Here is a 20,320-nt window from a genome sequence, read left to right as displayed (position 1 = left end):
GGGACCAGCAGTTAGCGTAATGGCTATGTCACTGAACTCCCATGTAGCTGACCACAGTTCGAGTCCCTGACCCAGTGGATTAGTGGCTTAAACTCACGCTGGGCACGCGTGCGTGCCCAAGATTCCAAGAGGAAAATGGAGGAGAAGGGATTGCGGCATGGCTATTCCCCATGGGGGGTGATTTCTTGCTTTCTGTCTCTTGCTCTGTCTCTGTCTTTCTGGAAGCACACGTGCCCTATGGCAAAAACCTCTCCAAAAAAGAAAAAAAAAACCCAGCTAGGCTTAAAGCCCCCTTTTCCTAGTTTCTCTCTCTGGTTTCTTAAGAAAGCCTGCTGCTGTCAACTGGAAATGGCCTCAGGCCACTCACTGGAGAGGACAGCCTGGGGTGACAGGCCAGTATAAAAATGCAGCTGAATCTGCAGCAGTCTTGGAAGTTACCCAAGGAACGTTTTCCTGGAGGGTCATATAAATCTCCTTGCCCACAGATGCACGGACCCAAGAACAGGAGAGAGGGAGGAGGCAGAAGCGTCCTCACTGTGGAGGTGCTGTGGGGGGAGAGAGTGGTGAGGGTAGGGGGGACACACGTGAACTACCTTCCATTTAGCCTGAAAAAATTATCTTCAAAGTCACGAAGTTTCTTTCGAATCCTTTTCTTTTCTTCTCTCATTTCCTGAAGATGTTCTAAGAGTTCAGGTCTAAAAGGGAGAAAACATTTCAAGAAAATTTAATTGGAATTGTTAGAAGTGTCCTTCCCGAATGTGTGACTTGCTAAGGGTCGCAGAGGAAGGAGGAAGCCCGTAAATGCGAAAACTGCTGATGGCCCGGTGGCAGAGATGGCTGCTGTCCCTCCTGGAGGCCCGAGCAGGCTGAGAGCACGTGCTGACAGCCAACACGGCTCCTGGGGCTCCTGCTCCCTACGAGTTCGTAGGCTCTGTGACATCCCACAGCGCTTTGTCATATTTGTCTTTGTAAGAGATGACATCTGTGCTCGGTACGTGATGAATGTCAGGCTGCAGTGTACAGAACCATACAGTGCCGTTTACTGAGACCTTCCGGTTGCTTAAGCAAGATCACAAACACTCCCTCAAATAATATGGGATGAAGCATAAACATTTTTAAAAAACCTGAGCCAGAATTTAAAAAAAAGTTTCACCTACACAGATGCACCCACTTTTGTTTTTGTCAGCCAATTCATAAGAAACTTATTTTCATCAAAATATTTCAATACCACCATCAAAATGACATACACTGGGACCAGCAGTTAGTGTAATGGGCTTTATCGCTGAACTCCCATGTAGCCATCCATGGTTTGAGTCCCGGACCCAGTGGCTTAAACTCATGCCTGACATGTGTGCATATGTGCCCAAGATCCCAAGAGGAGAATGAATTGCAGCACGACCATCCCCCTTGGGGGGTGACTTCTCGCTTTCTATCTCTCTGTCTCTCTCTGTCTGGCGAGCGCACGTGCCCTATAGCAAAAACCTCTCAAAAAAAATAAAAAACTAAAAAGACATACATTGAGGCAGCATGGAGATTTGAAAGCCCTGTGTCCTGGCTGCATTTTGATGGTACTTTATCATCCATGGGGGAAATAAATTCATCAGCATCATCTTCGAATTGGTCCAGAAAGCAACGTGCACTAAAATCCGTTTTCAGGGTGACCGTGAAGTCTGGCTTGGTGTTGCTATCATCTTCTGATCCCTCCTCTTCTTCCTGGAGATAGACAGCAACCCCAATAAAAACCTGGTCATTTTTGGGGGGCACTCTTTCATTGCAAATATCACTTATCACTCATTTTATTATCCAGGTACGCTATGGCATCTTCTATACTTAGATCTAGCAACACGTATGTATGTTACAGATAGATCATTGAGTACATATTACACAGTAAGTAAGATACTACACACAACCACTCAATAGGGAAGATAGCATAGACAACTATTTCTGACAAAAGGATATACAGCATGATTTATAGTTGTCAAGGCTGAGGGTAGGAAGGCGCAACATCATACTTCAAACCTTAAATCAACGAAACAAAAGAATCTAAAAATTTCCAGCTCTGTGACAGTACAAAACAAAATCCACCACCAGTAATCCGTTGTTGTAAAGAATTCTACTACTGGGGCCAGCAGGTGGCGTAGTGGTTACGTCACTGGGCTCCCACATGGCCAACCCTGGTTTAAGTCCTGGACCCAGTGGCTTGTAAAAAACACCCAGCCTGTGTGCGTGCGTGCCTAAGAAATCACACCAGGCATGTGTGCGTGCGTGCCTAAGATCCCGGGAGGAGAATGGAGGAGGTGGGATTACAGTGTAGCCATCCTTCCTAGGAAGTGATTTCTCACTTTCCTTCTCACTGTTTCTCTTTCCATGCCCTAAGACAAACACCTCTTAAAAAAAAAAATAGCTACTACTTACATATCTATAAACTACCTATATATTGTGGAAGGTTTCTTTTTTTGGAGTTGAGACTAGAAATTTTGCTTGATGCTCAAAATTTGAAGGTTGAAACATATTCCCATGATTGCAATCATAAAAAGCATAAGCTGGGCCAGCCAGTGACATGGTGGTTAAGATGACTGGGCCCCACAGGGGTGACCGTGAGGTTTGAATCCCAGACCTGATGCTTGAAAAAAACACCAGGTGCATGTGTGTGTGTGTGTGCTCAAAATCCCAGAGAAGAGTGGAGGAGGGGGACTGTGGCGTGGCCATTCTCCCTGGGAGTAATTTCTTTCTCTCTCTCTCAAGTGGACAAGTGAGCACACGCATCCTAGAACAAATTTTAAAAAAATTTTTAAATTAAGTTATAAGGTAAAACTGATTCCTTCAATGAATAATTTCTCTTTTTTCATAAGAGGAATTAATAATGCCCATCTATGTAGTTTTTGTAAGAACTGAGATAACACGTGTCACATAGGTGAAAACCGTTTTCTGCCCCCTCTTCCTCCCCTAGATGAGACAACATGACAGAGCCACCTGACTATTGTAACTCAGTGTAGGCAGGTGCCTGGGCCTAGTCGCTGCTGTCCCCACAGATTCCCCAGTTTTTGCATATAGCAGGTGCTCAATACATATCCACGAAGCAGTGTAGCGATTCAGTTTTAAAAGAAAACTACAATAAACTAATATTAGGAGAGATTTAAAACCTGATACAGATGACAAGAATGTCTCTACCTTCAATGAACTCATGCGTCTTGGCCTTACAATTACATCTCTAAGTCCCAAGGAAATTTAAAAATCTAAAACTGTGTTTTGCACACAGCATTTAAGTTTCTTTTTTTTGAGATGAACCTAACAAAATTATTCTCAATAATATTTGAAAATCATGGGGAAGAGAAGGGAAATAGCAAAATATATGTTCAGATAAGCCCAAAATGATAAGTGTTGCAAACTGGGTAGATTCTAGAAGGAACGTGGTAAGTAATAATGTCAACAGCCGGGCAAGAATCAGTGATCCATTGATTAGCACTGGCTCCTAAAAAGTCATGAACATGAACCATTTTCCATTTTTTTGATAGGATAATATCTAGATTTCAACCAAGAGCGAGGTGAACAGACCCTAGGAGAGGGAAGCTGGCTGCCCAGATTTCTCCAAGGGAAGACCTATGAGTGCTGTGACCCTGGGAAGGGGCAGGGGCTCCCACCTGACCTCACCTTCCCCAGTCTTTCACCAGGCACTTGGATCTACAAGGCATATTTGCAAAACGTCCTCATGGTAAAGTGGGGAGGGGTGTTTGGTATGTCAGAACACAAAGTCTAGATGTAACGTATTTCATAAAGCTGGAACAGAAGTATGAAAGTAACAAATTGGAAAAGTTTGGGTCCTGTAATTTGGTTAGTGAAAAGAAGCTGAACTCTTAGCCAGTAACACTCCTGGGGAAGGACACTGGGATTATCTAGGCCAAGGCGCATGGTGAGAGTTGGCAAAGAGAGGGTCATAGACTGTGGTTTACAGCTGGGGGTGAGTGGTGATTTTGGCCCCTCGCAACATTTGACAATGACTGGAGACGTTTTTGGTTGTCACAACTAGGGAGAGGGTGGTAGTGGCAGCTAGTGGCTGGAGGAGGCCAGGGACACCGTGCCCCATAACAGCATTATTGAGACCAGAATGTCCACAGTGCTGAAGGGAAGAGACCCGCCCTAGGAAGACGAGCAGCTCATGACGCACAGACAGTCGCATTGGCATGGCCTTGGAGAACTGAAGGGGCCTCGGCCAGCCGGACCAAGGCAAGGGCCAGGCTTAGTGCACTGTCCCAGGTCGGCCACAGCTGGAATCAGTTTGCAGAGGGGCAGAGAGCTGCCTCTCAGCCTGGCAACCACAGCACATGCGGAATGGGAAGAAAGACTTGGAGAGGAGAATATTTCCATGGGACATGGAGTAGGAGTGGGCAGGGCAAGAGGCTCAGGTAAGAGGCAACGTGTATATTCCATGTTGCTCCAAAACACAAGACTTAGCCTACTGGGTAGAAGGCAATACATCGATAAAAACCATGAAATTATAATTTTCAATTTTCATTCATTGTGATTTTTATAATGAGATAGTGCAGGAAGAAGAGAGAAAGAGAAGAGAGGAAGAGAGATTTTTTTTTTTGGAGAGATTTTCACTGTAGGGCACGTGTGCTCGCCAGACAGACAGAGAGAGACATAGAGACAGAAAGCGAGAGATCACCCCCCAGGGGGGATGGTCATGCCGCAATCCCTTCTCCTCCATTCTCCTCTCGGGATCTTGGGCACGCACGCACATGTGCCCGGCGTGAGTTTTTTAAGCCACCGGGTCCGGGACACGAACCGCGGTCGACTACGTGGGAGTCCAGCGACATAGCCATTACGCTAACTGCTGGTTCCCAGGAAGAGAGTTTTTTGACAGGGTCTCGCCATGCTATAATCCTCCTGCCCCAGCCAGTTAGCGAGGCTCACGGGTGCATGCCACGGCACCCAGCCTCTGTAGGTGGAGCCGGGAACCAAATCCGAGCCTCCCTGTGGCTGTGACCACTGCTCAGTGGCACTTTGCTGTTTGTGCCACCAGGCTAGGCCCCATCAATCATGCTATTTTCTACTTACCAAATGCACACATTCTAAAATTACTTATCATGACTTATTTTGCACTTTACAGTTTGAAAAGATAGAAGAAGGGAATCAAGGAGAAAAATAGGCAAGGAAGGGATCCAGAAATAGAAGACTATTGATGATAACATGCATGATAATTTCTTTAACTGGACTTGGGTGTGCAGTGTAGTCATGCTGGCAAAATTCATCTTACAAACTTGTGATGTACAGTGATTTCGGTGTATAAAAGAAATCTGAAAATAAGGTAATTATATGGCTAATAAAATTAAGTTTTAAGTTATGACTGATATTCAGCCCACATAATAAGCAACCTTAATGTCCCTGTCATTGTAAACTTTTCTAGCTTGGGGCTGGAACCCCTTTGGAGGGTCAGTGTCCCTAGTCTGCCCGAGCAGTCTTAGAGGAGCTTCTTCCGCTGAGTAGAACTGACTAGCTGATCTCTGGGCTGGAAACGCTCATGCCTCAGAACTTGAGCCGGCTCTGTTCCAGCCACAGCTGGTTCTCCCCGTAAGCACTGAAAGCCAGAGATGGGGGTTGAAGAAGCCGTTCAGACCTGGTTTTCTCATGTGCACTCACAACAAATTCTAAATCGGGTCAGAATTGCCAAGGATTCTTACAGTCCAAACGCGTGCTAATAAACCTGGCTGTCTGGAACCAAGTGGGGCAAGGGACAGCATTATTTCTAAAAGCAATGTAATGACTGCAGAATTACCTGGCATTCTACCACGTGGGCCAGCGGGAGAACCATGGCCAGAATATCCTTGGGGAAGGAAACAAACTAAGCTGAAGGGCGGAATGGGACACGTGCCCTCCGAGAAGGAGCAGCACTGCGGTGCCCGCAGCTCACGGGACGAGGAGATTCTCATGTGCTGTATTCTCATGTGCTCATGGACACGCTGCCAGCTAATGGCCGTCCTGCGGACCGCTAAGAGAAATGCAGCGGTTCTCATTCACACGATTGCTCTAATTTCCCCCATTATGGTGGTTTAATTCTTGTGTGAAATTACCCACTAGATAAAATTTGTCTTCCTTCATCAACATCAAATCTTACTGTAAGAAACTAGCTCTAAGTTTTAAGGCACAATATATTACATGGCACCAACTTTCCCAGTGTCACATGCACATTTTCATTTTCATAAGACAAGTTCTATTTAAAATAATATAAATAGTGGGACCAGCAGATGGCGTAATGGTTACATCGCTGGACTTCCGCGTAGTTGACTGTGGTTTGAGTCCCAGACCTGATGGATTAAACTCATGATGGGTGTGTGCACATGCATGCCCAAAATCCCAAGAGGAGAATGGAGGAGAAGGGATTGCCATGTGGTCATTCCTCCTGGGGGGTGATTTCTCCCTCTCTGTCTCTCTCTGTCTTTCCAGTGAGAGCATGCACCCTATAGCAAAAATCTCTTCAAAAAAATAAAATAATACAGATAGCGAGCACAGTCATTGCCTATCAGCCTAAAATCGGGCATATACAGTATTTAAGATCTCTTGGGCCAGCGGGTGGCATGGAGGTTAAGGCAGTGGATCCTACATGACTTAAATTGCGGATCAAGTCCCAGACACGGCAGCTTGAAAATCACACCAATCCCAAGAGGTGAAAATGGAGAAGAAGGGATTGCAGTGTGGCAATCCCCTCTGGGGGGCGATTTCTCTCTTGCCCTCTCTCTCTTTCTCTGTCTCTCTCTGGAGAGTACATGCACTCTATAGGAAAAAAAAAGTCCCTAAGGAAAGGAAAAAGAGAAGACTTTGTAGCTTGTGGTGCCTTCCCTACCTCAGGCAAGAGAATGGAGAGGTTCTCAATTGGTGTCCCTCAGTAGGAGAGGCCCCCATTTGAATCGATCGTTTCTAACTACAGTCAACAAGTGACTGCCCCAGGCTTGCCATTGCCACAGACATGACAAGCGTAACTCTCAAACTCACTTCTGCTTGGTTTAAACTCACTCTTTGCACCTAAACAAATGCGAAAAGACGATCACTGGTGTTACAAAATGACTGCCTTTCAGCTTTCATCTCTAGACTCCTGGCTAAGGCAGTCTGTGCCTACCAACAAAAATGTGGAAGAGGCTGCTCCTAGGACAGACCAGTCAGGGCCCCGTGGAGGCACACCATCTGCAGACACAGGTTCCCGCCGCCCACTGGAACCATGGCAGCCACTGACGAGGACTGTCTGTGCACAATCCATGACGACTACTAGAAACAGAGTCAGGGCGTAGGTTCTGGTGCCTGCTGGTCGCAGCAGCGTATTTGCGGGTAAAAGGCAGATCATAAGGTTAGTCCTGAGACCGGAGGGTGCAGGGCAAGGTAAGAGGAAGGAAGAGCAGGTGAAACTGCACCAGTGAATCTGTCAAAGACAACTAGGAAGGCCAGCCAGGTGGCACGGTGGTTAAGGTGGCTGGGTCCTACAGAGCCAACTCTGTGGTTCGAGTCCCAGACCCGCTGGCTTGACAATGTAGAAGGTGTGTGTGCCTGAAATTCCAAGAGGAGAATGGAGGAGGGATTGTGGCATGGCCATTCCCCTGGAGGTGATTTCTCGCTCTCTTTCTGTGTCTCTCCAGCAAATGCACATGCTCTATAACAAAACTTGGGTGGGGGGGAAGACAACTAAGACATTTCTCTGCACAATGATGGTTTTCCATTGGCTGTTGTATATATTGCCTTTGTTAATTTTGGTTTTCCTATAAACTCGACTTGTGGAATTTTAAAAATGAGTTATTTACTTTTATTTATTGTTATTATTTTTTAAATTTAACCAGGGAGAGACGGAGAGAGAGGGAAACTGAAAAAGCAAGCCACCAGGTTCGGAACTTGAATTGCAGTCGGACTCATGGGATGCTAGCACCTTAGCCACCACGCCACCTGCCGGCCATGAAGAATTTTTAAAAACTCAGTCCAATGAGAAAATCTGTTCCTCAAATAGGGAAAACAATAAAAACAAAAGACATTGTAGAAAAACAAAGCAAAACAATTCCTGAAAGCAAAGGAAAAACAAAAGAGACAAGAAAGGGGAAGGGAACGAACCAGCCAGTCTCCAGCATTACGGGGATGTTCAGTCGGGGATAAGCGCCTACTGATTTTTAGGGGAGCTCTAAGAAGTTACTGGAAGGGAAAATCACAGCACCCTCCGGTCACAGTGGGGAGGGGAGGGGTGATGCAGGTAGCAATGGAATAGCAGCTGGAGGTCTTCACCTTTATCTCCTTGAAGAAGGAAGCAGTTTCGCCCTCGATAATTGGCTGCAGCAAAGGGCTTCTCCGCTTGCTGGAGGGGGATCCCTGCGACAGGTGTTGACAAGTAGGTTACAGTCTGAACCTCTCTGCCTGCCCGCCAGCTCCTGCAGCTCCAGGCCTCCCTGACCTCACTGGTCTTCACTACATAGTCTAACCCTCCCCATGAGGCCCTAGCCGGCCAGCGCTCCCCAAGGGGCGGCTCAGGGAGGACGGCAGAGAAAACATGCCGTGCAGTGTGTGAACCCAACACTCGGGAACACAGGAGAAACACCTGCCCTCCCACCGGGCCCTCCGCGGTCACTGCAACTACAAGAACACTTCCGCAGTAACAAGCCAAGGGGACGAGGTGGGCTCGGCGGGCCACCTGACCTCCGCTGCACGTTCGCCCTATTCAGGGACACTCAATAGCTCAAACCAAAGAACAAGGATTCCTTAGGTCTAATCCTTTTGCTTGTTAGTTTCAGGTATTCCACAGGAAATTTCCAGAAGAACAGCTTTCTTCAAGTAGACTCGCCTGAGGTCTCTAGACCAGCCTCCTTCATAAAAACGAGCCCTCTCGGAAAGGAAGTACCACAACCTCCTGGGCCTGGAAATACACCAGGAGCTTCGTGGCGGTAAGAGCAGCAGCTCAAATGCACAGGCATTTCCATAGCAACGGCACAGGGAGGCTGTGTGCTCCATAGAGGGGCCAGAACCCTGAAGCAGAGACCACCACCTCCCCAGGAGACCACGGGCCTTGACGCCCCACTCCTAAGCTGGGACTGGAGGAGAGAGGAGTGAGGCTGGCCGGCCACCCATGGGAGAAGGCTAGTTGTGGCTCCCCACTTGACAAAATCGAAATCCAGAGGCCCAAATGGCCAGGTCCCAGGTCAGTGGCCTTGGAGAACAAGTCCCCATTCAGCAGCCTCCCTGTCTTCCACTCCCTGCTCTTCCCGCAGCCTCCAAGAACAGCCTCTTTCTCAAGTTCCTGAGGGGTTTTCTCCCTGGAAAGGATCCCCAAGGGAGTCCCACTCTTGGGCAGGAAGAGATTACTCCACCCAGGGCCAGGGGACCAGAGAGGTGCCCTGAAGCATGAAGAGGCCTGAGAAAGTGCAGTTTGTCTGGGAAGGGCTGGGAGCAGCCCACCACACGCTGGGTGGATAGGGCTGAAGCATGTCCCCCAGAAGTCCCCTTGTCCCCTCCTGTCAGCTTCAGCTCTGCTCATTTTTGGCCAGGGTGGCCTCAGCAATCTGTGGTAGGGTCTTCATTCCCAAGCTGTGGGTCTTGGATATTAATGACTGGTTGAAACAGGAAAGCCTCTTCTGTGATGAGTAAGCCGGTTAGGGCCCCCTGGACCAGCCAGGCCTGGTACCAACTGCAGAAAGGCATCGTACTCACAATGATGGGGATGGTGTTGACTCGGGACAGGATCTGCTTGACCAGTCGGTACCTGTCATACAAAGGCTTCATAACTTGCCGTTCACTCTTGGTGACCTGAAAAGCAAGGAGAGAGCTCAGACGCTGCTCCTGGTGGACACGCTACCTGCTGCCCAAGTTGCCCTAGACCTGTGGTCCCAGAGGAAAATGGATGATGCCACTTGAGTCTTTTTTCTTGGAGAGGTTTTTTGCTCTAGGGCACGTGTACTCGCCAGAAAGAGAGAGAGAGATAGAGAGACAGAAAGTGAGAAATCACCCCCCAGGAGAGATGGCCATGCAACAATGCCTTCTCCATTCTCCTCTCAGGATTTTGGGCATGCACACACTTGTGCCTGGCATAGTTTAAGCTTCTGGGTCCAGGACTTGAACCACAGACAATTACGTGGGAGTCCAGTGATGTAACTATTACTCCATTTGCTGGTCCTGAGTTGGTTATGTTTTTATAAACAAGATTCTGAGAACAGTAGGAATTCAAAGAACATTGCTGACAGAATATATGGATTGATTCACCCTTGATCCCTAAAATCGGGCTCAGGGCTCAAACAGATTTAAGGGACTGAGTCTTTAGGCAGTGGAGGGGAACTAAGCCCTTTTCCCTGGTATAGTATCTGAAGCCCCTCCTTGGTGCTGCTTCTCTCCTATCAAACTCCAAGCTCCAGAAATAAATCAGGAGTCTCATCCCTCCTCTCCCTTGAAAGAGCTTCCTCTAGGCTCCTGTTTGGCAAATTCCAGATGGAGAGCCGCCTCCCCTGCAGCCTTCTTCCAGCATCCGCCATTCTAGAGACATTCATGTGTTCATGCTCCTCTCGCCACCCCACCTGTGCACACCTGCTACTTCTGCAAACATGTTTATACTCTATAGTAACTGTGTGTCAACACGCGTGCTCCTCCTTCCGATGGTAGCCCCTTGAGAGCAGGAGTTTATGTTTTTGGTATCCTAGTAACTATTTCAGTGCTTGACATCATGGAAATGTTTCATGGTGTTTGTGAAATGAATGAGATCTTCCACCCCCAGCAGCTATGCCCGATCTGTAGGCAGGCATGCATTTTGGTTACTTAAATGAGATGGGATAAAGAAGCTTTGTTCCAAGGGAGCTGTTTTCCTTCCGCTTTCTGTTCCTCTGTACGTGTGATAAGGCAAAGGTTTTAGTGGGAAGGGAGTATTGGCTGGGACCCTGCCTTCTCCTGTGGGCTTTCTGGGCCTTCCAAGTCAACGACAACTCAGAATGATGTGAATATGGATGATCTTTCCCTGCTTTTGTATTTGCCTTTCTGAAAGTGATCCACAGGAAGGAGACTCCAGATAGACTGCATGGCATGGATAGGATACTGCTGTTGGCTGCAGGCTTTTGTGGCTTTATTTTCTATCACTAGCCACAGTAATAATAATGATAGTTTTTATTTCTATCACTTCCATTAAGACACTATTAAAGGGGAAGTGGCATTTTTCTGCTGCTGCACACACTTCCATACTGAAAGGAGTTTTAAAGTGGGCCAAAAAATGACTGTCAAAACTGGAAGGGGCTTAGGCAGTGGCACAGTGGTAACACAGTTAGGTCCACACTGATAATGAAAAGGTCCTGGGTTCATGTCCTGGGGCCTTCCTGGGCATGCCAGGTACACACATGTGCCTGTGACCAGAGCCAGCTGAGACTGGGGTGGATTACAGTGTGAAGACCCGGTGGGGTATACCCATCTGTCCTTTTTTCCTTCTCACATGGAAAAAATAAATAAACTTAAAACAAAACTGGAAAGGGACTTATTATTTTATATAAAAAAGAATGAGGATCAAACTAACAGGTGTCATACCACTACCCACCTACCACTATGGCCGACATGAAAAGACAGACTCAAGTGTTACCAAGAGTGTTGAACAATTAGAACTCTCCTTCCCTACTGGCAAGGGTGGAACAGTCTAGAAAACCATTTGGCCTTATCTACTAAAGCTGACTCACTAATTCAACTCTCATGTCTATACCAAACAAACATGGTCTTAATTCATCCAAAGACACACACACACACACACACACACACACACATATATATATATATGACACCACCCATATGCTATTAACAGTAGAACAGATATATTCCCAAAGTTGAATACTATATAGCAATGAGAATGAATGAACATAGTATATGCAGCATCATGGAATAATCTCAGTAATAAAGGCAGATAAAATAAGCCAAATACCAGGACCAGTAGACAGTGTAATGGTTACACCGATGGACTCCACATGGCTGACTGTGGTTCAAGTTTCCAGTGGCTTGAAACTCACTCTAGGTATGTGGGTGTGCATGCATTCTCCCGATGGGAGAATGGAGGAGAAGGGACTGCAGTGTGGCCAACCTCCCCGGGGGGTGAATTCTCACTTCTTGTCTCTCTTCCTCTCCAGCATGCACACACATCCCATAGCAAAAATCTCTCTCTTAAAAAAAAAAAAAGCCAGACATTAATAAATACGTACTGGCAGATTCCACTACTACAAAGTTAAAAAATAAGGAAACAAATCTACAATGTTGGAAGTCAAGACAGTGGTTTCTGAGTGGGCCCGGGAGTCATGGTGTTGGAAGGGGACATCAGGAGGGCTTCTAAGGGACTGGCACCATTTTATTTCTTGATCCAAGGACTGGCTACCTGGATTTGTTTACTCTGTGCAAATGCATGAAATTATGTATTTATAATTTGGGAAAGATGACAGAAAGGTAGGAATTAATAATATTACCTGAGTTATCCCAGGATTATTTCCATGATCTACATGAGAAGTCAAGGGGTTGGTGACACTACAAGTTAAGACAACTTTTTATTATTTTTTTTGAGAGGTTTTCACTATAGAGTGCGTGCACTCGCCAGACAGAGAGAGACATAGCGACAGAAAGCGAGAAATCACCCCCCCAGGGAGGATGGTCACACTGCAATCCCTTCTCCTCCATTCTCCTCTCGGGATCTTGGGCACGCACGCACACGCGCCCGGCGTGAGTTTTAAGCCATCGGGTCCGGGACGCAAACCGCGGTCGACTACGTGGGAGTCCAGCGACATAGCCATTATGCCAACTGCTGGTTCCCTACAAGTTAAGACAACTTTTCACCCATCCTACAGCCATGCCACATGTAGTTATCGGTGCTGGGTTTGTGGGTAGAACCTGAATCAAACCAATAGTTAAATGGACAAAGCAGGACCCTAGGCGAACTGTCAATAAAAGGCCAGCTGATAATTGTTGGGAAGTTGTTTCTTATTCTTTATTCCTGAGTCATCAGCTGCTCCGGATTCTGCTGCTAAGCAGGAACAGGGTTTTGCATGAAGTTCTCTGAGCCTCTGCTCCCTGACTGATAAATTGGAGAATTGTGATGAGGAGACCTTTAGGGTCCGCAATTACTGGGAAATAACTTTAGGCCAAGCATGTAGTACACTGATTCTTCAAAATACCTTCACTCCTCTTCACAAATTTAGTTTTCACTTAAGTGGTAGTGCTCAATGCTTTTCCAGTGTGTGGAAGCAAGGTTATCACGAAGATACAGTTTTGCAAAACAAAAGAATTACGTAGGGATGAAGATATAATGAGAGAAAGCTGCACTTTCACTGTCTTTGCTTATGATTGAAAGAAATCATCTTTCACGGGTCCACCACCCTCTTTGATTGCTCTATAGCTTTCTTTTTTCTTTTTCAAATTTGCTATAGGGCACACACGCTCTTCGGAGACAGAGACAGTGAGAAGCCCCCCTTACATGGGGGTTAGTTATGCCACAACCTGTCTCTTCTAGCTCTCCATCCTCTTGAGATTTTGAGGGTGCACGTGCGTGTACACACACACACACACACACTCACACACACACACCTGGACTGTTTTTTTTAATGTTGTTTCATTTAACTTTATTTATTGACTTATTATTTTAATTTGAACAGAAAGAGACAGAGAGAGGGAAAGTGAGAATGCAAGCCACCAAGTCTGGGACTTGAACTGTGGTTGGCCATGTGGGAATCCAGTGGCCTTAACTACCATGCCATCTGCTGGCCCCACCAACCTTTTTTTTAAGTTGCTGAGTCTGGGACTCGAACCAGGCAGATGGTCATGTGGGATCCAGGCACCTTAACCACCACACCACCAGCTGGCCTGCTCTGTAAATTTCAGATAATATTTTGAAATGGAAAGAGAATACTAATAACTATCTACATGTAATTATGAGCAAATCTGAATTAGAAATCATGAAGACCTGATTAGGTATTTGCCTGACTTATCTTTTGTGATACTTTCTGTTTTAGCCTCATAAAACTTTTCTATATTTCTATCAATTTGATTGCTATTATTTGGACAGAATCACAAAGGTGAAAGATTAGTTGATTTGAAGATAAAAATAAAAGGGAACCATGGAATATTAGAGTTAGAAAGCCTTATTTTTTTAGATGCTAAAACCAAGCATCGGAAAGGGTAATGATTGGCCCAAGGCTACAGAGCAGGGTCAAGAACCCAGGTTTCCTAACTCCCTGTACTGTTTTCTTTTCATTCAGAATAAGACGTGAGTGAAGTATCTACCGTCTAGTAGGGTTTGACCAAGTTCTCTTAATACGAGGAATACTCCCCTCCAAGCTGAGGATGCTGCCCACCTTGAGTCTGCAAAGATCTCTGCTTGTGAACCAGGACAGGAGAGCACAGCTTTGTGAGAATTAGGCTACAGATAGACAAGACATGACAACATCTCAAACACTAGTAAAACTGAAATTGGGTCCGTCCCCATAGCTTAGTGCTTAAGGGAGCCATTTCCTACATGACTGACTATAGTTCGAATCCCAGTCCAGTGACTTGAATAACTGAGTGTGTGTGTTCCACATCACATGGGATGGAGAAATGGAGGAGAAGGCACTGCAGTGTGACCACACCTCACTGGAGGGCGCTTTCTACTCCCTCCATGCTCCCCATTTCTCTGCCTCTCTCTGGCAAGTGCCTATGTCTTCTGGCAATTAAATAAACAAAACAAAGCAAAAAATAAATCTATGTGTTGGGGAATGGTAACTGTGAGTAACAATACTGCTGGAAAGAGGAGACAAAATGAGGTGGATTCTTGGGCGTGCATGCACATGCACCCGGTGTGAATTTAAACCACCAGGTCCAGGACTTGAACTGCGATCGACTATGTGGGAGTCCAGCAACATAGCCATTAAGCCAACTGCTGGTCCCAACAGTGTTTTAAAATCAGGCGCTGTAGACTTGGCAAAACCCCATGCGTTCTAAGCACTTACTTTTCAAAAACAAAAAAATGGGAGATTGGAATGATAGTTTAGCTCTGAAAGTTCAAGTCCTTTTCTTCCTAAGAGTGTTGTCCAAATGGTGTTATAGTCCAGGAGCCATGGCAATGGCACAGATCTACGAATTACAAGTTCACCCTGATTTTCAAGCTGGCCAGATATCAAATGAACTCTGCTTTTCCTGAGGAGATCGGAGCATCATTTCCAGAGAGAGGCAGAGAGTCTGGCTCGGGACCGGAAATAAATGACACTGATTCTTCTAGAGCATTTGTTCCCTGCCCTGTGAGATGTTGGAATCTGGGTTGAACTGACAGGACGATGAGAAAAAGAAACACTTGCCCATTATACAACATGGTGGGTGAAAAAGCTGAGAAGCTGGATACTAAGAAGAAACTTGAGCCCAAGAAGGCTGATGTCAGTGGTGAGGTTAAAAAGGGTGACCCCTGGGGACCAGTAGATGGTGTAATGGTTACGTTGCTGGACTCCCATGTAGTCGACTGGGTTCCGAGTTCCGGACCCAGCAGCTGAAAACTCATGCCAGGTGTGTCTGTGTGCATGTCCAAGATCCCGAGAGGAGAATGGAGGAGAAGGGGTTGCAGCGTGGCCACACCCCCCCCGCGGGGGGTGATTTCTCACCTTCTGTCTCTCTGTATCTCTGGCGAGTACACATGCCCTATAGCAAAAATCTCTCTCTCAAAAAGAAAAAAAAGGGTGAGCCCAAGGATTAAAAAGTCCAAGCCTCACTGCAACTGAAACCTGGTCCTGGCCCGGGGCATCAGCAGATACTCCTGGTCTGCCATGTACTCCAGGAAGGACTTGAACAAGAGGAAACACTTGGCCACTAAATCCAGGATTGAAAAGAAAAAAGGTGAAATTTCTTGCCACTATCAGAAAACGTTGGTAGAGACAAAAATGGTGGTACCTAGGTTGTTAAACTTGGAAAAACGCCTACATGTTATCCTACTGAAGACATGCCTTGAAAGCTGTTGAGCCATTGCAAAATACCCTTCAGTCATTGTGTGAGAAAGCTGTGAGTCAGCATCACTCCCGGGACCATTCTGATCATCCTCACTGGACACCACAGAGGCAAGAGAGTGGTTTTCCTGAAGCAGCTGAGCAGTGGCTTACTCCTTATGACTGGGCCTCTGGTCCTCAATCGAGTTCCACTGTGTAGAATACACCAGAAATTTGTCATCACCACCTCCATGAAAACTGATACTAGCAAAGGAAGAATCCCAAAACACCTCACCGATGCTTACTTCAAGAAAAAGAAGCTGCAGTAGCCCAGATGCATGCCAGGAAGAGATCTTCGACATAGAGAAGGAGAAATATGAGATTATAGAGCGGTGAAGGTTAACCAGAAAGCTGTGCACTTGCAAATTTTACCAAAAAACAAAGCTGTTCCTCATCTCTGGGGCTACCCACGGTCCATGTCTGCTCTTACACATGGAGGGTATCCTCACAAATTAGTGTTCTACACTTTGTGCCAATAATCTAATTAAATAACTGATATTAAAGAAAAAAGTGAAATAAGGAGACAGGGTTAAGAACTAATATTTTATATTTCTAATGAAAAGACATCAAAAAAACCAAACCAAACAAACAAAAAAACCCCTCTGGGACCAGCAGTTAGTATAATGGCTATGTCGCTGGACTCCCATGTAGTCGACCGCGGTTTGCGTCCCAGACCCGATGGCTTAAACTCACGCCGGGCACGTGTGTGCGTGCCCAAGATCCAGAGAGGAGAATGGAGGAGAAGGGATTGTGGCGTGTCCATCCCCCCTGTGGGGTGATTTCTCGCTTTCTGTTTCTCTGTCTCTCAAAAAAAAAAAGCACACTCGTTCCCTGACTGAATCACACAGGGGGCTATAGGGTGCAGTGTGTAGAACACAGAATTATCCCAGAAATGAGAACTACCATTTAATTAATTAACTAATTTTATTTTATTTATTATTACTTTTTTGAGATGTTTTTGCTATAGGGCACTTGCTCTCACCAGAAAGACAGAGAGAGACAGAAAGACAGAAAGCGAGAAATCATCCCCCGGGGGGATGGCCATGCTACAATCCCTTCTCCATTCTCCTCTCAAGATCTTAGGCACACATGCACATGCACCTGGCATGAGTTTAAGCCAACGGGTCCAGGACGCGAACTGCAGTCGACTACATGGGAGTCCAGTGACGTAGCCATTACACTCACTGCTGGTTCCTAGAACTACCATTTATTGTGCAACCTCCAAAATCACCCCACCCCACTTCTTCAGTGCCAGACATCCTACAGGTAAATGAATGCATGTGTCTATAATGTCATTTAGTCTCCATGGCAACCTATAATAGGAGCCTCTCATGCTGGGTCGCCAGCAGTTTCTAGGTAGCCCAAGGTCCCAGAGCACCTTCGGCAGAACACGGCTCCAGTGCAAGTCGCCGATTCTCAGTGCTTGCACGCTGCCCCGTCCAGGTGGAATGAGCGAGCCTGTGCTCACCATGGAACAATGCGTGTAACAGAACCCAAACCACAAGGGTAAGTCTGCCTAGAATGCAGCTGAGAGCTCTTGGAGGCCTTGGGCAAAGAAGTCTTTCCAAAAGTCTCTCAATGTCCTAACCTGCAAACATTGGAAAGAAGAGACAGAAGAGAAAGAAAGCACGTCATGCCCACCTCCTTCTCCAGGGCCTGCCTCATGGCCACCAGGAGGTTTATACGTAAGGGTTTTGAGCCTGCAGCAGAGGACGGGTTTTTGTCTGTTTAAACACGTTCAGTTCCACCTTGACGTGGTCTGTACACCCCAGCTGAGAGGACAGAGTTTCACAATGTATTTAGCTCCAGAGCGTTTACTATTTGGTTCAATGCCTTTAAAAAATGCGAAACAAAACTTGGCTGAAACATGAATATTATCCCAGAGTGTCAGTGTTTTTCCACTGCAGGGACAAGCCAGCAATCAATCATCGTCAGGGTCAGGTTTTTCTTTCCTTTTTTTTTTTGTTGAGAGATTTTTGTCATAGGGCATGTGTGCTCGCCAGAGAGGCAGAGAGATAGAAGGTGAGAAATTACCTCCTAGGGGAAATGGCCACACCACAATTCCTTCTCCTCCATTTTCCTCTTAGGATTTTGGGCACACATACACACATGCCTGGTGTGAGTTTCAAATCATTGGAGATGGGACTTGAATTGTGGTCAACCAAATGAGAGTCTAGTGCTTTAATTACTATGCCACTTTCTGGCCCCTTTTAAAAAACATTTAAACTTGCAAAATTCAAAACCAATACTATGAAGGAAGCACCTGACAGTCACTGGCGTATACCGTGTGCCGTGTCTCATGCTACACACCGAGGATCAAGTTCAGGACTAGGGGGACAAAGCCCAGAATCCCTGACCTCACAGACCTTAGAGTCTAGTGAATTATTCTGGAAGCTTCTTTATTTAAAAGAACACACTGTAAATGGAAACACCACCTCCACTCTATAGTTATGGCCACAACTAGAAAACAGCCCTTTGCTTTTTGGCCATATAAAATTCATCAGTAAAGGTGAACGTCATTGTTTCCTTATAACTGCTTTTAAGAACTGGTTTTGTTGGGTTCTTGACAACATTCGGAACAGGAGATTATTAACAGTAAGGACAAGCAGTATCGGATTACAAGTTCCACAAGGAAGAGGGCAGAAGCTTATCTTGCTACGTCTCCCCCACAGCTAAGAACATGCACTCAACAGGCCCTGCTGAATACCCAACCACCTCAAATTCTGGTCCTTAGCAAATGGCAAAGCCATAGTTTGGATACCTCACATTTAAGTTCTGAGTGGTAGCTGGGACTTTCTTTCTTATTTTTTTTTTAAGAATTATCTTATTTTAACTTTATTTATTATTATTTTCCAATTTGACCAGTGACAGAGAGAGAGAAAGAGAGACAGAGAGAGAGAGAGAAAGAAAATGAGAAAGGAAGCTACCAGGTCTGGGACTTGAAACATGGTTGTCCATGTGGGAGTCCAGTGCCTTTAACTACCACACTACCTGCCAGTCCCGGTAGCTGGAACTTTCTTTTTTTCTTTTTTTTGAGACTTTTTTTGCTATAGGGCGCGTGCGCTCGTCAGAAAGACAGAGAGAGACAGAGAGATAGAAAGCGAGAAATCACCCCCCAGGGGGGATAACCACACCACAATCCCTTCTCCTCCATTCTCCTCTCAGGATCTTGGGCACACACGCACACGTGCCCGGCATGAGTTTAAGCCACTGGGTCTGGGACGCAAACCGTGGTCAACTACATGGGAGTTCAGCGACATAGCCATTACGCTGATGGTCCCGGTAGCTGGAACTTTCTATAGACAAACACTGGTTTCAACCGCATTGCAGACATTAAATTTTAGAGCAAATCATTCTAGTTTAACGTTGCCATTTTACAGCCTAGAGCCAGTGACAACCTATGGGCCAGACCTAGGGATAAGAAGTCTCTTCTTGTCAGGCTTCTGCACCCTTTTCTCAGCCCCTCCCTCTTTTTCTTTAGGGATGACAATGGTGACTGAATTTTAGTTGCAAATGCTTTTTTCTTTTTTTAACCCAAGTTCAGCATCTATTAAGAGTGTAGAACTCAGGTACTGGCTAAGCCTTCCGAAAGCTTAGTTATGACATAAATGTACAGTAATCTCTTTTATTCTAAAAGTAAAGAAAGCAAACATCAGAGAACTCTATTTGCAAGATAGTCAACATAGAAAACCCAGGTGACTGCCTCGCAAATTTAGCATGTTACCTACCGGCCGGCCGTGAATGCTCTCATAATGCAGCAAGGCTTTCTGGAGGGCCACTTTCTCATTAGCGATCTGATCTTTGGTCATATCCTGTGTAAACATACGGACGGAGAAATGAAGGAAGGGGAAAACATCTGTGGACATTTCTACTTCATTTAATGAAACAAATCCCCTAAAATAAGGTCCAGACCAGTCCTCATCTGACTGTTCTTCCAGGCTCTGTCTGAAGTCCACTTAGCAGGGAGCCACTCCTGATCTCTCGCTAGAAACCCGGTGAGCATAGCAGAGTCTGCACCAGCTACCTGGGTGTCCCGCACAGCAGCAAGGGCCTGTGGGATGCAGAGCTGTGTAGGGCTGGGAGGTGTGCAGGGCTTCGTTTACTGACCCGAGCCATGATTAGTCAGTGGTTACAAAGTCTCAAAGGTTCATCTATAATCCTACAAACCATCTATTAACCTAAATAAGTTCAGTCTGCAAAATATACAATAGAGTTTCCTGCTTTCAAACTTACATTTCTTGCCAAACCCCAAAGTGTCTTAACCATAACTAAGACACTCTGACGTTGTTTGACCTGCTTCTCTAGCACGTGAATGTGGGAGGTTTGGAAAGACATGCCCCTCCCACTGGCAT

General features: G+C 46.1%; 1 protein-coding gene across 5 annotated transcripts in view; it reads right to left on the bottom strand.

Moving 5' to 3' along the window:
• FAM13A (family with sequence similarity 13 member A) overlaps nt 1-20,320 on the bottom strand; it is a 249,625-nt gene that overhangs the window by 5,296 nt on the left and 224,009 nt on the right. For 4 of the 5 annotated variants that reach the window (XM_006143243.3, XM_027769858.1, XM_006143247.3 and 1 more), the window contains 5 exons: nt 19,697-19,780; nt 9,673-9,768; nt 8,257-8,340; nt 1,517-1,713; nt 594-695 (listed from right to left, as the gene is read on the bottom strand). In XM_006143243.3, coding sequence (XP_006143305.1) covers nt 594-695; nt 1,517-1,713; nt 8,257-8,340; nt 9,673-9,768; nt 19,697-19,780 — 563 coding nt within the window. The remainder of the gene's footprint in view (nt 1-593; nt 696-1,516; nt 1,714-8,256; nt 8,341-9,672; nt 9,769-19,696; nt 19,781-20,320) is intronic. The other variant, XM_027769857.1, reaches the window with a different exon arrangement.

This window comes from Tupaia chinensis, unplaced genomic scaffold, assembly GCF_000334495.1.
Source record: "Tupaia chinensis unplaced genomic scaffold, TupChi_1.0 Scaffold000094_1, whole genome shotgun sequence".
Classification (NCBI taxonomy): domain Eukaryota; kingdom Metazoa; phylum Chordata; class Mammalia; order Scandentia; family Tupaiidae; genus Tupaia; species Tupaia belangeri.
This window is presented reverse-complemented; position numbering and strand designations above follow the sequence as displayed.